Source organism: Schistocerca gregaria, chromosome 8, assembly GCF_023897955.1.
Source record: "Schistocerca gregaria isolate iqSchGreg1 chromosome 8, iqSchGreg1.2, whole genome shotgun sequence".
In the NCBI taxonomy this organism is placed as follows: domain Eukaryota; kingdom Metazoa; phylum Arthropoda; class Insecta; order Orthoptera; family Acrididae; genus Schistocerca; species Schistocerca gregaria.
In genome coordinates, this window is record NC_064927.1 from 325,125,732 (window position 1) to 325,142,264 (window position 16,533).

At 41.4% G+C, this 16,533-nt stretch overlaps 1 protein-coding gene across 3 annotated transcripts in view; it reads right to left on the minus strand.

Moving 5' to 3' along the window:
* LOC126284383 (uncharacterized) overlaps positions 1-11,205 on the minus strand; it is a 95,745-nt gene extending 84,540 nt beyond the window's left edge. For 2 of the 3 annotated variants that reach the window (XM_049983268.1, XM_049983267.1), the window contains exons 1-3: positions 11,111-11,205; positions 8,243-8,449; positions 8,112-8,156 (exon numbers count right to left, since the gene is read on the minus strand). In XM_049983268.1, the coding sequence (XP_049839225.1) occupies positions 8,112-8,156; positions 8,243-8,449; positions 11,111-11,158 (300 nt within the window). In that variant the 5' untranslated portion in view covers positions 11,159-11,205. Of the gene's footprint in view, positions 1-4,597; positions 4,643-8,111; positions 8,157-8,242; positions 8,450-11,110 lie in introns of all 3 variants that reach the window. The other variant, XM_049983269.1, reaches the window with a different exon arrangement.
* Positions 11,206-16,533: the final 5,328 nt, after the last annotated feature.

The following is a 16,533-nucleotide window of genomic DNA, read 5'->3' on the forward strand; positions in this document are numbered from 1 at the left end:
GCAACCGTCTCCATGAAGCTGGGCTACGGTCCCGCACACCGTTAGGCCGTCTTCCGCTCACGCCCCAACATCGTGCAGCCCGCCTCCAGTGGTGTCGCGACAGGCGTGAATGGAGGGACGAATGGAGACGTGTCGTCTTCAGCGATGAGAGTCGCTTCTGCCTTGGTGCCAATGATGGTCGTATGCGTGTTTGGCGCCGTGCAGGTGAGCGCCACAATCAGGACTGCATACGACCGAGGCACACAGGGCCAACACCCGGCATCATGGTGTGGGGAGCGATCTCCTACACTGGCCGTACACCTCTGGTGATCGTCGAGGGGACACTGAATAGTGCCCGGTACATCCAAACCGTCATCGAACCCATCGTTCTACCATTCCTAGACCGGCAAGGGAACTTGCTGTTCCAACAGGACAATGCACTTCCGCATGTATCCCGTGCCACCCAACGTGCTCTAGAAGGTGTAAGTCAACTACCCTGGCCAGCAAGATCTCCGGATCTGTCCCCCATTGAGCATGTTTGGGACTGGATGATGCGTCGTCTCACGCGGTCTGCACATCCAGCACGAACGCTGGTCCAACTGAGACGCCAGGTGGAAATAGCATGGCAAGCCGTTCCACAGGACTACATCCAGCATGTCTGCGATCGTCTCCATGGGAGAATAGCAGCTGCATTGCTGCGAAAGGTGGATTTACACTGTACTAGTGCCGACATTGTGCAGGCTCTGTTGCCTGTGTCTATGTGCCTGTGGTTCTGTCAGTGTGATCATGTGATGTATCTGACCCCAGGAATGCGTCAATAAAGTTTCCCCTTCCTGGGACAATGAATTCACGGTGTTCTTATTTCAATTTCCAGGAGTGTATTCTGATTTAAGGTTATTTCTCGCTATTTGTTGGAAAAAGAATTAACAATCAAGATGAATATCTGGGGTTCACAAAATAATGAACTATTTAATTATCTTTACTCGGTAGGAAAACACAATATTGCAACAAACTCTGATATTGTAATTTCAATTTTTATACCAGCTCTGTATTTTACGTCACTTTATGGAACTGCAGCCAAATACTCTGTATGAGTGAAAGACACTGAAGAGCACTGATGAGGAGTCAAAGCTACAGTTAAGATGTGAATCGTTTCACAAATTACCGTAGGAGAGGAGCTCTTCGATGATAAGTTACACATCTCTTCATTTTTGTGTAGCATTAACCACCAAAATCTTTCTTCTCAAATCTCTATTGACAACTTATAAATATTGGGAACGTGGTGTCATCTGTAGCAACTTTCCTGAGACCCTTATATAAGAAATATCAGCTTATATCCGTAGTATGATTAACTACCGAGATGGCATAACCAGCTCATATTTTTCCATATACAACTATAATTCTTGTTGGCTCTAGTTTTGTTAGTGTTTTGCAACGTGATTATCAGAAGAAAGTATTAACAGTTTGGCTCAGTGTTTTGTGTAGGAAAGCCAATAACACATTCTGTAACGAAGTTTAGTTCTCTCTTTACAATAATCACCGCTGACACTGTAACGTGTGAACAAGAAGTGTACTTAATGTACCGTACACCCTCCCGTAAATGAGTAAAACGCAAGAAATGCGACGGAAGTGGGAGCACTCTGGGTTCAGTTAGAGGACGAACTACACAAAACTCAAACAACGGTGGAATAATTCTAAGGGATGATTTCAGTCCACAAGCAGAATGAAAATGATAGTTTTGGAAAAAACTTTACTGAACCCACAACAGAGTAAACGCAAGTGTTAAAGGACTAGGAGAAACTTTTGACTGTAAAATCATGTCCACTATCGATATAAGTCTTTTCAGGAAAAGGAAAATATAATGTTCGCGGCGTAGAGGCCTCAGAGAATATCATCTTTGCCCTATTGCCATCTTAGTACAAATCGCCAGCGTAATTATTAACGTAGAATTTCCCAAATTAACCAATCGAGATTTATCATTTCTTTACGTGCATAAGACTATGGCATATTCCTGTAAATAAGAAATATCTGTGTCTCACTAAGGCAATGAAAGTGAACTGTGAAAAGCTGCAAGTAGGCACAAGCGAGTTTCACAGACTACTACTGAAAAAGAAAGTGGAATCCGGGGATAATATCCTGTAAATTTTGGCAAATCATTACGGGTAACACTTAGTCACTGGTAGTCAACTGGAGACTGCGGTCGGGTAACTGAAAAAGTTCAATGATTCATAAAGCTCGTTATGTAGAAAAATGGAAGATACATTTGAGGCAACATAACATATCGATATTGCTATGCCAATACAAGAGTAGTACTGTCTTCCAGAAATAAAAGAGAAGCCTTATATGACTGAGAAACTGTATTCAGTTTGAAACCAACCATAGATCATGAGTTTTCGAAGAGAAAAAGAAAGCGAAATTGTGACACCTTAACCAGGAAGTTCGAGAACTTGTTAAATTATGAAGAACCGTGAAGATAAGTGGTCAAGAAAAAATATGGAACAAAGGAAGGAATATTTAGTTCCACAAGACGGAAAAGAATTATGTAAAATATTTGCGTGACTGAGAAACAATGTAGTCACGAGGTAAAGGCATAATCACAGCAAATATTCTGATATGGGAAGACGAAATCACGACGAAAGCTTTACAGCAAGAAGCAGAAACGTTAGGGGATTATGAAGTAATACATATTCGCTGAAAACTGTTCTTACACATCCTTTACACACAAAAACATTAAAGAACATATTTAGTGAAATAATTATTTCAGATGTTTGGCGTGAAATAACAAAGTGAAAAAATTCTTATGTTTGCTACGTTCTGTAGTTCGCGCACTAGGTTTAAATGATACAGCAAACGGAAATATGACAGGTTAGTTGAGATTAACCAGTTCTGTATTGCATTAGGGGGATTTATATGGAGACGAATGTAATCTCTGTTTTCTTGTGGGGTGTCATACTTCTTCATATTATTTGACCCCGCCCCCCCCCCTCTCACTCTCCATAAAAAATGTATTACCTTGATGAAAAGTTCATGGACTTACCACAGGCGTTAAATATCACCTAAATCTCAAGAGAACGACATGTGAAAGGGGAGCTATTTATGTTTACGAAAACGAAAGAAAACTAAGGAATTATCTTGTAAAAACTGTTGTTTTTATGGCTTCATTGGAAACACTTTTACTGCACATGCATTGTGCCTCGTAAAATCTCTGGTCTTCCGAGACCTTTCGTCAGCATTTATGTACGACCTGCAACTGTTCTACAATTTTGCTTACTGTAAAATACCGTTAATGATGTGTCTGTTATCTAGGTGGCGCACACTTCCGTTTACAGCGACAGACACGTTTTGCTGTTACGTCTTTCTTTTCACCAAATCAATTAGAGAACACTTGATATTTTAAACAATTTGTTTTTTATTCCTTGAATTCTTGTACGGAAACTGACTCATCGAAAAATGCTCGTGGAACCGCAAGACAGTGCAAATTCACATGACAAAACAAAGTTGCTACATTTATATCGCTGGTCAGTAAGTTTACGAAAAGAAATCGACCCCTCTTTCATGACCTGCTATGCGATTAGATGGCTGGGAAAGAACAAATTATCAATGTCTTAACCAAACCAAACGATATTTATAGGCTTGAAAGGAAAATGGCGTTCAAAGTGTAGACGACGACGTGGTTATTAGACACGGAACATAAGGTCGGTTATATAAATAATACGATGAGAAACTGGCCTTGGCCGTTTCAAAGGCACCTCAGGAGCCACAAGTTCTATCGCTGTTCAGAAATTTTGGGCCTCCACATGGCGATTTCAGTAAGTTAGCAATAGCGCCACATCGTTTGATTTTTAAGCTGAAAAGTTACCCGCCCGGTTTGTAGTCTAACTCACTGTTTTCCAAGCAGGAAGGCGTGTGGGTCCTCGACACGAATTCGACCGGCGGATGAATGTTGAGGTCCGGTGTGCCGGCCAGTCTGTGGATGCTTTTTAAGGCGGTTTTCCATCTGCCTCGGCAAATACGGGCTGGTTCCACTTATTCCGCCTCAGTTACATCTGTCGGCGATTGCTGCACAAACACTTTCTCTAAGTACGCGTACACCATCATAACTCTACCATGCAAATATTGTGATAACACTCGTCTAGTGCGAGACGTTCCCGGCGGGGGGTCCACTGGAGGCCGATCCGCATAATAACACTGGGTTCGGTGTGGGGCGGTGGTGGGGTGAGTAGACAGCTGTAGCCTCTTGTGGCGCTGTGTGCCACTGAGGGCTACGGCGGGACGAAGCCTCTCCATCGTTTCTAGGTCCCCAGTTCCATACAATACAATACAAGCTGAAAAGTTACACGTTCTTTCTCTGTATATAAAACTCCGGAGAGATTTGAGCAGTTTATCCGAGTGCAACTCCAGTCCATTTACTTCGGACGTTGGTTACGAGAGTGGCACAAAAATACGGCAGTTTGAGTTGTATGTTCCTTCCTAGAAACATTAGCTTCATGCAGGTTGTCAAAAACATATATTCCGATACGATTTAAGAACTTAGCGTGTGAATGTGAATGTCTACCTTCGCCAAAAACTCTGCAGTACTACAACAATATGACATTACGTCTAGTACTTAGTTGCTTACCAGAACTCCTTCTACCGCTGTATGAACTTGGTCTTGGACATCCTCCTGCCAAATGAAAGAAAATGATTCCAATATTGTGACGCCTCTTATAGATCGTGACCGTCTTTCACGCACTGTTTATAACCCCACCTGCATGTCAGACACGACGTAAGCAGTCGTGTTAAGGGCGTCCACGAGAAGATCCTCGCCTGTCTGGATAGCAGTGTTGACAGTATTCTCGATCCCCGAGACGACTTCGTGGGTGGCGTTGACCATCGGAAACGCTTTCCTTGCCATTGCCAGTCTACATTTTATATCCTCTCTACTTCGACCATCATGAGTTATTTTGCTCCCCAAATAGCAAAAATCCTTTACTACTTTAAGTGTCTCATTTCCCTCAGCGTCACCCGACTTAATTCGACTACGTACCATTATCCTCTTGCAGTGCTAGTTGGCATATAAACTTGTACTACTGTAGTAGGCGTGGGCTTCGTATCTATCTTGGCCACAATAATGCGTTCACATGCTGTTTGTAGTAGCTCAGCCGCGCTCCTAATTTTTTATTATTCATTATTAAACCTACTCCTGCATTACCCCTATTTGATTTTGTATTTATAACCCTGTATTCACCTGACCAAAAGTCTTGTTCCTCCTGCCACCGAACTTCACTATATCCCATTATATCTAACTTTAACCTATCCATTTTCCTTTTTAAATTTTCTAAGCTACCTACCCAATTAAGGGATCTGACATTCCACGCTCCGATCCGTAGAGCGCCAGTTTTCTTTCTCCTGATAACCACGTCCTCTCGAGTAGTCCCCGCCCGGAGGTCCGAATGGGTGACTATCCGGAATATTTTACCCAAGAGGACGCCATCATCATTTAATCATACAGTAAAGCTGCATACCCTCGGAAAAAATTACGGCTGTAGTTTCCCCTTGCTTTCAGCCGTTCGCAGTACCAGCACAGCAAGGCCGTTTTGGTTAGTGTTACAGGGCCAGATCAGTCAGTCATCCAGACTGTTACTCCTGCAACTACTGAAAAGGCTGCTGCCCCTCTTCAGGAACCACACGTTTGTCTAGCCTCTCAACAGATACCAGCATTTTCGCAAGCATAGATTTACCAAGCGAACTTCCGCTTAAAACTTCTGTTTTCTAAGCATCTATAGAGAGCTAAACTGGTTGTTGTTAATCTCACCAATCTGTCGTCTCAGTTACAGATGAGTGACGAGAGATTCCTTTGCATGCAAAGGGGAGTAGCTGTAACCGTGAAACCCTGCAGCGGCGTTTGAGAAAATAAGTAATATGTAACAAGTACCGACTTCATCCATTAATGTTATAAAGTCTTATGATATGTGCGTGTAAATACAAGTTTCTGATATAAGATTATTTTTCGATATTTTCTGAATAAAGAATTAGAAATGAAGACTATTATATGGACTTCAGACAATACTGAAATGCATAATTTCTTTGCTCGGTTGGAAAACACAATATTGCAACAACGTCAGATTTTATAGTTTCAATTTCTCTACTGCAGTTGTAATTTTCGTTACTTTATATGAATTACGTGTGTGAAAGATGTTGAGGAGAACAGATGTGGATACCAAACTACACCTGATATGTGAATCATTTCCCATGTGACTGTAGGAGTGGAGTTGTCATCTGTACCAACAATCCCGGGGCGCTTTTAAAATGAATATCAGCTTCTCTCCGTCATATGATTAACCACCAAGACGACATAACCAACTCATTTTTCAGGTAGAGTTATTATTCTTGTTGGCCTTAGAAAATCAGTTCTTATTTAAACAGAGTGGCCTCCTGTGCATCTATCCATTAGTCTCATTAGTATTTTATGCCACGATAGCCAGAAAAAATCACTAGTAGTACGGCTCAGCGTGTAAGTAAACAGATAACACATTCCGTAAGGACATCAGTTGTGCCTTTAGTATTCTTCCCTCTGGCACTGAAAGGTGCATTCAAGAAATGTACGTTATGCACCGTACACGCTCCCATAAACGGATACAACTGAATAAATCCGAAGGAAATGGGAGTGGTAACGGACTTACTGAACAGTGTGAAACATTTGACAGAAAAATCATGTTCACTTTCTACGTGAGACTTACCAGCATAAAGAAAATTAGTGTTCGCCGCATAGAGACCTTAGTGAATATCAGCTGTCATACTCCCATCTTAGTAGGAATCGTCCAAGGAATTAATAACGTAGAAGTTCAAAAAGAAACTAGATTCGAATCATTGCGAGACACGTATAAAGCTGAGAGATATTCCATTAAATAAAAAATGTGGCAATAAATGTGAACTCTGAAAGGCTGCAGGAGAACACATGTGAGTTTCCAAACTGTTACTGGAAAAGAAAAATGGAGACCGCAGACAATATCCGGGACATTCTGTCAAATCATTACAACTAACGCTCAGACGCAGATAGTGAACTGAAGACTGCGATCAGGCAACTCACAAGCGAGCAGACAATCGTAAAGGTTGATGTGTAGAAAAATGGAAGACAAATTTGACACATACAAAAAAGCGTGCATACCGACAGCGACAATCCTGTAGCAAGCCAAAAGAAACATATCTCCGGGAAATATAAGAAGAGCCTTCGACATGACTATCAGACCATACTTAAATGAGAAGTAACCATAAACGATGAATTTTTGAAGAGAAAATGAGAAACTGTCAGGGAGTAAGGATGAAAATTGTGAGATCTTAGCCAGATTCTTAGAGAACTTGTAAAATTGTGAAGAATCCTGAAGATAAATGGCAAATAAAAATTATAGAACAAAAGAACAAAAGTTGAAATCCACAAGACGAAAAAGAATTACTTAAAATTGCTGCGCAACCTGGAAAAGAGTAGTGAAATAACGTTTAGAAGTTCAAAGCAAGAAACGGGAAAAGTCTGTGAATCTGAAGTAATACTCATTCATTCAAATAATAATTCTTTTCATCCTTCATACACAAAAAGTTGATGAACACTTTTGGTGAAATAATTGTTTTAGTGGATTGGCATGAAATGACAAAGTGAAAAATTCTTAATTTCCCGACACTCAGTAGTCCTCGCTCCGGCTGAAAATGGTACACCAAACGGAAATCTGTGACGTTCAACAGGGATAAGTTTTGCCGTCGTAAGATGAACTTGAACAATTCTGTATAAGGGGGATTTATATGAAGACGAATGTAATCACTGTTTTCTTCTGAAGTATGATCATATTTCTTAACATTGCTTGAACCTCTACCCGACTCACATAAAAAATATATCAACTTGACGAAGAGTTCATGGGATGTACTACAAGCGTTAAAAATCACTAACATAAAATCATGTAATTCTCGAGGTAGTGGCATGTGAAAAGGATGTTATTTATGTATATGAAAAAAGTGGCACAAAACACCACATTATGAGTTGTATGTTGCTTCTAAGAAATATTCGCTTGTCAACATAAAGTGTTTTTCTGAATATCTACCCTTGCCAAAAACTGTGCAATACTACAACAATGTGACATCACGTCTGTTACTTAATTGCTTACCAGAACTCCTTCTACCGCGGTCTCAACTTGGTCTTGGACATCCTCCTGCAAAGAATGAAAGAAAATGTTTTCACTCTTGTAATGTCTCTTGTAGATCGTGACCGTCTTTCAGCCACAGTTTATAATCCCACCTGTATGTCAGACACAACGTTAGCAGTCGTGTTAAGAGCATCCACGAGAAGATCCTCTCCCGTCTGGATAGCAGTGTTGACAGTATTCTCGATACCCGAGACGACTTCGTGGGTGGCGTTGACCATCGTACCTACGGCCTGTCCCAACGAGCCAAGCACGTCCCCCAAGCCACCGATAAGGCCCCACGTGGGGGTAGATGTGCCGATCTGTAAAGTAACAAGACACAATAAAGTCAGTATATCCATAACATGCAGTGTGCCTAGAACGCTTTGTTTCCACTACAACTAATCATATATTAGAATGGTTGTACCATGAAACAGTCAGTTTTCCTTCAACATTGAGTAAGACTTCAATCAAAATGAAAATGCGACACCTCCGAAACTGTTGCACATTATACTGAGCGTAAGCTACTATGTGCCACTCAGGAAAATGTTGTGTTTTAGTTTGGGGATGAATTTAAAACAAAACTGGACTACTATTGTTATTGAATATCCTCGGACTGTAAGAGGATGTCTGTATCACTACGCTTTTGGTGGTCGTGGAGAAGCAGCTTAACCACTGTTCTATATCAGCTTATCATGTCCTGAAACAGTCCGGTTGTCAGTTTGTGTCTACCGATTTTTTTACCGTTGGGAATCCGAATTTTGAAAGTGAAAATGTCTTCCAAATTGGGTATTAAATGACTTCCTACATCGTCAGGTTTCGCTGAAGTTCTGGAATAGTGTGGACTGAGTCACACTCAGGTGAAATGTGTATTCGAGGCTCCCTTAGGTGTTTTACTGTTATCAAAGTGAAAACTGTTAATCCTCGTGAGTGTGAGCGTTGTTTCAGAAATGATATAATTAAAATATCAGGAAACTTTCATGCACAGTAAAGTTCCTAAGTCAGTATTGAATGTGGCACCCTTTTGTGCGTTAATGCACAAATGAGAGATGTACAGTAAATAAAGTAAGGCATAAGTATGGCTTGTGAGAAGAATTCTAGTTCAACGAAAAGAGAAATGGGAAATCGTTTGAAAAGTCACGTTGAAAGAATCCTGGTGATATTGAAGAGTGCAAAAGAGTTCTTTGCGGAAAGACGTAAGATGAAAACAGGGAAGATGGTTAGGGAGAAGAGGAAGAAGAAAAAGGGAAAGAAGAAGAATAACAGGACGATGGTGGTGACTGCACGACATGCAAGTAACACGAGAATCATTGTTGAAGATGTGGATGCCAGATACATTATACTGCAGAATGCAGGTTGCTGATATTGAGACCACCCTCCAGCTACCTTTTCACTACCCTTGTAGTTCCATATCTTAATAGAATAACTGGAAAGAAAGAGTGTCGGTCTAGTAACGATCACGCGAGATCAACTGTCAACTTTCTAAGTGAACCGACAGCAAAGGGTCAGTCTCCACAGTATTGAGAATGGCTACGTTGTGGGATCCGAGAAAAGCACTTTTAAATGAGGGTGCCCCAGGGGTTAATGCTAGGGCCACTCCTGTTCCTTATTTTGTAAGTGCTATGTCTGCTAGTATTACAGGTGATTCTAAAGTATTTCTGTTTTCTTATGTCACTAGCTTTGTGGAAAAGGATGTTGTGTAGAACACTGTCGCTGTTTCAAATAGTGCATTTCAAGACATAAGTTGGTGGCTTGTAGTAAATTAACTAACGCTAAATCGCAGTAAGACACTGTTTTTGCAGTTTCTAGCACACAGTCCAACAAAGCCTGAAGCTATAATTACACAGATTGGGCATATGGTTAGTAAGACTGATCAGTTCCAATTTCTGGGTGTTCAGATAGATGTTAAACCGTCGAGGAATGCCTATGTTCAGGATCTTTTCCAAAGACTAAATGCTGGCATTTTTACTATAACATCAGTATCTGAAGCACGTGATTGTTCGACACAAATAGTAATGTACTTTGCTTATTTACACTCGCTTATGACGTATTTTGGGGTAAATCCTCTCATTCTCAAAGGGTATTTTCGGCTCAGAAACAGACGGTTCGAGAAGTAAGTAGTGTAAGTTCTCGAACCTGTTGTCGACTCTTGTTCATCAGTTTTAGTATTTTGAAACAGATTTCTCAATGTATACACTCTTTAGTGTCAGTTTTTTTTTATACTATCAGATTTCGCACAATGCATGCTTGGCAGAAGTCCAATCTGCATTTGGATCCTACCTCCTTGAGTCCTGAGCATCCATTTTCAATAAAGAATAAAATTCAAAATTCTCGTCAGTAATACACGTGCTTGGAAATCTAAACTGGGTCAGTCGTAGTCTGTCGAAGAATTACTTGAAAAATTGAGCTAATTCCTGTGTTACATTATCGTTTGCCTTTATATAAACTGATTGCTTGACGTTTTATTAGGTTTCATAAAAACTTTATTTTATCTGTTATCACATTTCTGTTGAATTTCATATGCTCACACGTTCCACGACTATGGAGATTTTAGTCCTACGGAACTAGAGGCGTAAAATTAATATATATATATATATATATATATATATATATATATATATATATATATATATATATATATATACGTAAACAGAATTTTCTTCCGTAGCTCAGTGGTCAGTGTGTGTCCGACAAACAGGTGCTGGTGTTTTTATTGGTTTTTGTTTGTCAACAACAGATATCCACGGTGGCGGAAACGCTTTACTGATTCATGTTTCCTCAGTACCGCGACGGTATACACTACAGGCAGAATCGGAAGTATTGGTTGATCTTCAGGTCAGTTACGTATGTGAGTGACTGAACGACGTAGTTTCAATTTAGATGAAACACCTACAAATCCCAAGATAAAAAAGACACAGAGCACTCCAGGTGCTACAGCCATGATGCTACCCTGCAGTAGGCTCGAGAGTAAAGACTGCACGTACCTGGAGCACAGAGGCCAGAGCGAGAAAGATGATCAGTTTGGACGCCATGTCGGTAAATGCTGCTGCTGCTGGTTCTGCTGCTGCTGAGGAGTGCCACTATGATGCGGAATCAGAGCATTTTATACCATTTTTCGTCTGAAGAAGCAGCTGCTGCATTTTGTTGCAATGATACCAGATGTAACCTCTGCAAACAGGTTGCGTCAGGTCACGAAGTTTGTACAGGTGCAGAGGTGGACCTTGAACCAGTGGTTTGCTCGGAAATGCGTCAGGACAGGCGTGATAGATGTGACACACCTGCAGCCCCCACCAGGAACCAGGTGAATGGTGTATCACAAGGACACGTCGGGGTACGCGATGCCGGCCTTTGTGACCGAGCGGTTCTAGCGCTTCAGGGTGGTACCGTCCTGCTGTTATGGTCGGAGGTTCGAAACTTGCCTCGGGCATGGATGTGTATGAAGCCCATAGATTAGTTAGGTTTTAGTAGTCCATGGGGACTGATGACCTCAGAGGTGAAGTACCATAGTTGCTAGAGCCATTTGAACCATTTGAATTTGGGTACCCGATTTTTCGCCTTCCTGGAAACAAGAGTTCACCAGAGTCCTTATTCATTCATCTTACACTCGGAGGCTGTTCTTCAACATAATCAGTCTTTTTATTTTTACTATCTTTCTTTTTACTTAATCGCCAAACTAGAACCCACATTTTTCCTCAGCGGTACAAAGCAGCTCATAGTTAGCACGTTTTCCATCTAGGTGAAGACTTTAAAATGGCACAAATGCCGAAACAAGCTCTTCATGAGCCTATTTCAAAACAACAACAAAATGGTTCAAATGGCTCTGAGCACTATGAACTTCTGAGGTCATCAGTCCCCTAGAACTTAGAACTACTTAAACCTAACTAACCTAAGGACATCACACACACCCATGCCCGAGGCAGGAGTCGAACTTGCGACCGTTGCGGTCGCGCGGTTCCAGACTGTACCGCCTAGAACCGCTCGGCCACTCCGGCCGGCAAAAACAACAAGAGATTAACTATTTGCAGTTAATTTTGTAAAAGTATAAAGAAGGTACGATATTATGAAGTTATGCAAGCTGCGGGTCCAGCAGAGAAGAAGCCATATGCATTTGCGACTAAATTTGTGCTGGATGAATAACTGTTAAAGAGTGAAGCAGCACGATGTTTCATACAATAACGTTTCTGCCCAACTAACTTGGGGATGAAGTTTCGGAGCAAAAGATGTGCTTGGCACTGAGTGAGACGTAGTCAATTTACTGTTATGTTGATGGCAGAATTTAGGGCAACTGCCCAGTCGTTAGTTACAATTCCAGTATTGCAACACAGTGTCGTGATCATCCGTCGGACACAAAGGCAAACTGGATTTTGTTCAATACAGTTTCTCAATGCAAAGTGTCAAGTCCTCATCACAGTCATGTTTATGTGCGTGATGACAGACTGTGCATTGTAATGTATCCCACAAAATAATTTACATGAGAAAGTAAAATTTGGAATGTTAATTTTTCGGAAGGTGGGGCATATCACAATGAGGACAGCAGAAGCATTTTAATGACAGAATAGTAAAATTCTGAGATGGAATGTAATTAAGACTTCTACAATCGAAAACAACCCTATTACTCTGATAATTCTCGTAAATTTAGGGACAGAATCGTCTTTGGAGAGATAAGGTTGGTGACTAGCAGACCGTAATAACATGAAATTCAATTTAATAATGTCTTGCATTACAACAGCAATAGTAATCGGACTTTCAAAAATAATTGTATACTGCAGGTTCGACTTACAGCTGCACAAATATCCATTTGACAGCGTAGTGATGGTGTGAGAAGGTCACTTCACCAAACCATTCGCTCGCAATGTATTTAAATTGCTTCTGTAAGCATTATTCGAAAAGGGTATTAATCACTTCCCTGATAAATAAAACTATTATTTGTAACCAAATTACACATCTGACAATAACAGGTACTTACAACGTGGTAGCCTGGAGACTGAAGGTAACAAGAAGGCGGCTTACGGTGTCTCATTTCTTTTCAAAAGATAAGATAAGCGAAATTTATGAACGAATATTTTCCTACGTCCTAAGTTCAGCTATAAGCTCATAATGATCTGAACGTTGATAGTTTGACCACAGCGATATTTTATAGCGAGATATGCTTTCAAGAATGTAACAATGCGGTGGAACTTGCGCTCAAGTGAATCTTCCTGAAAAATTAGAACATTTTGTTAATCCAGGTCTCTTATCTGCAGCGTTGGTCTTCGTGAGCAGTTGCCTCACTAGCTGAGTTATCCAAGCGCACCACACTATCCGTCTCAAACTTTCATCCTACCCATTTATTTCTTCTAGCTTGTGATCTACATTGAGGCTTTCCAGCCTACTCCTTAAATACAACATAATATATAGCAAAGAATTACTAAAATTATACAAGGGAAGAACTGTAAAGTATTAAAACATCTGTCACTGCGGAACGCACTTTCCCAGTATAAGGCCGATGAGAGGGAAAATTGCACGCTCAGGTTCTGTGATGTAAAATGCTAAACATCTTTCAGTTTCATGAGCTCAGCGTCTCCTACTTTATGGAGGGATTCTGACGCAGTTTTTCCTACAAACCTTTGGGGCAACACACAGAACTGTGAAAGGGAAACAGTATTAATATGGACGTTATCTCAGCAGGCAGAGTTGTCACTGAATCCCGTAATATTTCTTTCGGAATCAATCAGACCTCTACTTAATTAGACTCTTGTAAGTTTGTTGATTTTTAATTTTGCTTTATTGTTTTACTACGTGGCATGTCTAACACCATTGTTAAACGATCTGTGAATGAAAGACTAACTATCTTACTTGCTGCAGTAGCAACCCTCATGAGAGAGGATGGTGTGGAAAATGACTATAAGACAGTTTAAGTGTTGTGGATTTTGAAGAATCGTTGTCAGTCACCACAGAAAACTTAAAATTGTTAGATGGACGTGGATTTGAAAGGCCTCCATACGAATTTCAGTCCACTGCGCTGGCTCCATTGGTCGACAGTCTAAAAAGTTATGTAAGAAAGAAATGAACAAGATTTTGTTAAGTATCAAAGTCGTACTGCATTCCACAGTCTCTTAACACATACACTCGTGACACTTTCTGTTGATCCGTGTGACATGTGGAGCAACACTAGCTGTCCATGGGATGAAGAGCGTACATCGCATAGTGTCAGAGACACAATCTCATCAGAAGTAACCGGACACCCCTATGTAATGGGTAATTGCTCACTAGATGCCACAAGAGGTGGACTTCTATAAAAGGAGGCTGGGATAATTGTCAGTACAAGAACAAAAAACTGATGGAAACTTTGAAACTTTCTGGCAGGTTAAAACTGTGTGCCGGAGCGAGACTCGAACTCGGCACCTTTGCCTTTGGCGGGCATGTGCTCTACCATATCAGCGCACACTCCGCTGCAGAGCGAAAATTACATTCTGGAAAAAACTGATGATTCAGTGAGGAGAGCTCAGTAACTTCCAGTCTGGAGTAGTCATTGGATGCCAACTAACAAATCCGTCAGGGACATTTCAGAGTGATTATATAGTAACTATGGAGTCAGCAAGCAATTGGGAATGTTGTGATTTAGCAACAAGTATGCCTTACGTAAAAAAAATGGAATTCCCTTTATTTAAATTTAGTTTAGGGTCAAAGAGTTTGTTGTTAGGTATCAGGATCGAGTTACCTTCGGTAATCGATAATTACATTATCTCCAACCTCCATTTCACTTTCTCAAGCCGACAACACTGAAGTGTCGTATATAGGCTCTCTAAAGTAACGAAATCTCAGTGGTGAAAAAATATTATTTCCCTTCAGTCCGAAAGTTGTCGCACGTAATTGGAAACTGATCTTCTTTTAAGTTTATGACGTGAACTGTCTTCAATCCAAAACTACATTTTCCAGAAGACATTCACAGAAGAAACTTTACATACTAAAACGCTGTCACGCATCGAGATTGTATGGGAACGGGAGAGTGAAAAGTTTTTTTAAAGGCTCCACAGTCCAGCACTGCGTCAGCACCAAACATGTATCAACAGAAGCCAGTCACAAGACATAAACCTTTAGCCATGGGTAATCAGTCACCAGAGTACGACATCGACACTTCTGTGTGGGAGTTAAAGCGAGCTTATCGGACAAGTGTAAGATATACACACCGAACTACCTTACTTGCTGTTGTAACATTAAGTAAGATGCAGCAGATGGTACTCAACACCTGTTGGTGACCTGGTGGAGAAGTTATGTTACTGAAAGAAACCCATTTAGCAAAATAGAACTAGAGACCGCTGACCATCCCTAGTAGACTGGACCGAATTGGTCATTATGAATGCCGTTAGACGGCAAAGCCTCTCCTCATTTCAATATAAATACCATGATCAGCTACCTTACTGGCTGTCTATCAGTAGGATAAGCGGTTTTCTTGTCGTTCACACTCGATCTCTCATTACTGTATTGTAACACCTTGTGTGAGATTGTTCCAGTATTGTCAACCTGTGCCAGTAATACCTTCGGTGCCTGGTGTATTGCCATTAGTTTCGTAACCACTGATAATTGATGATGGTGTCCAGGATGGTAGCTACTACTGATGAGTGGTCCATGGGCACAGTAACGCCATTCCAGTTTAGAGCCTGCACCGCTCTGTTGCTATGGTATCTTTTGGACCAGAAGGCCTAGAAAATGGGCAGGTCAGGATAAGGGTAACCCATGACATCATATATGACAGCTCTCGACACCAAGGTCCATTTGGTGGGAAAATGCGGGCAGTGGATAGAAAGGCACTGACAGCTCTCAGGGCGACATGTGAATCAATGACATACGTACCACAGTGACGCCTCCTTCATAGCGGATCTGCTACATGGCAAGCGCTTATGGACCATTGTGCGAGCAACCCGCCAGACCACAATTCAGCAGCCTGGGATTCAGGCTGACACGGCGATCTCTGGGAAGCTTGAGTCTGCCATTGATGACACTGTGGCATACACAGCAGCTGGCCACCGCTGAGGCCACAGTGATGAACATTGAACATTAAATTGAGTAATAACCAATCGTTTTATTTGCATCAAATGCTGCCTCACAGATCATTAGGTCACACATCCTGACGAAATCGGAGTAGTTTCCAGCTTGGGAGTGGGCGACTTCTGCAAAAGGTGCGACAACCTAGTATCCATTTGGTCAGTGCAGAAGCAGAAGAACCCAGGGCTCTTGCAGGAATCCGAAATGCCAAGTGAGGCGTTGATGGGTAGGTGACACCATGCGAATGAAGGTTAATAGGGCGGGAATTTGGGTTGGATGGAGAGCGTGTTCTGGAGGCCGACGCGGCTTTTAGGAACCACTCGCATTAAGAGGGTCTCTGTCTGGCACAAATTTTCATATGTAACCATCGATTCCCTTCGAT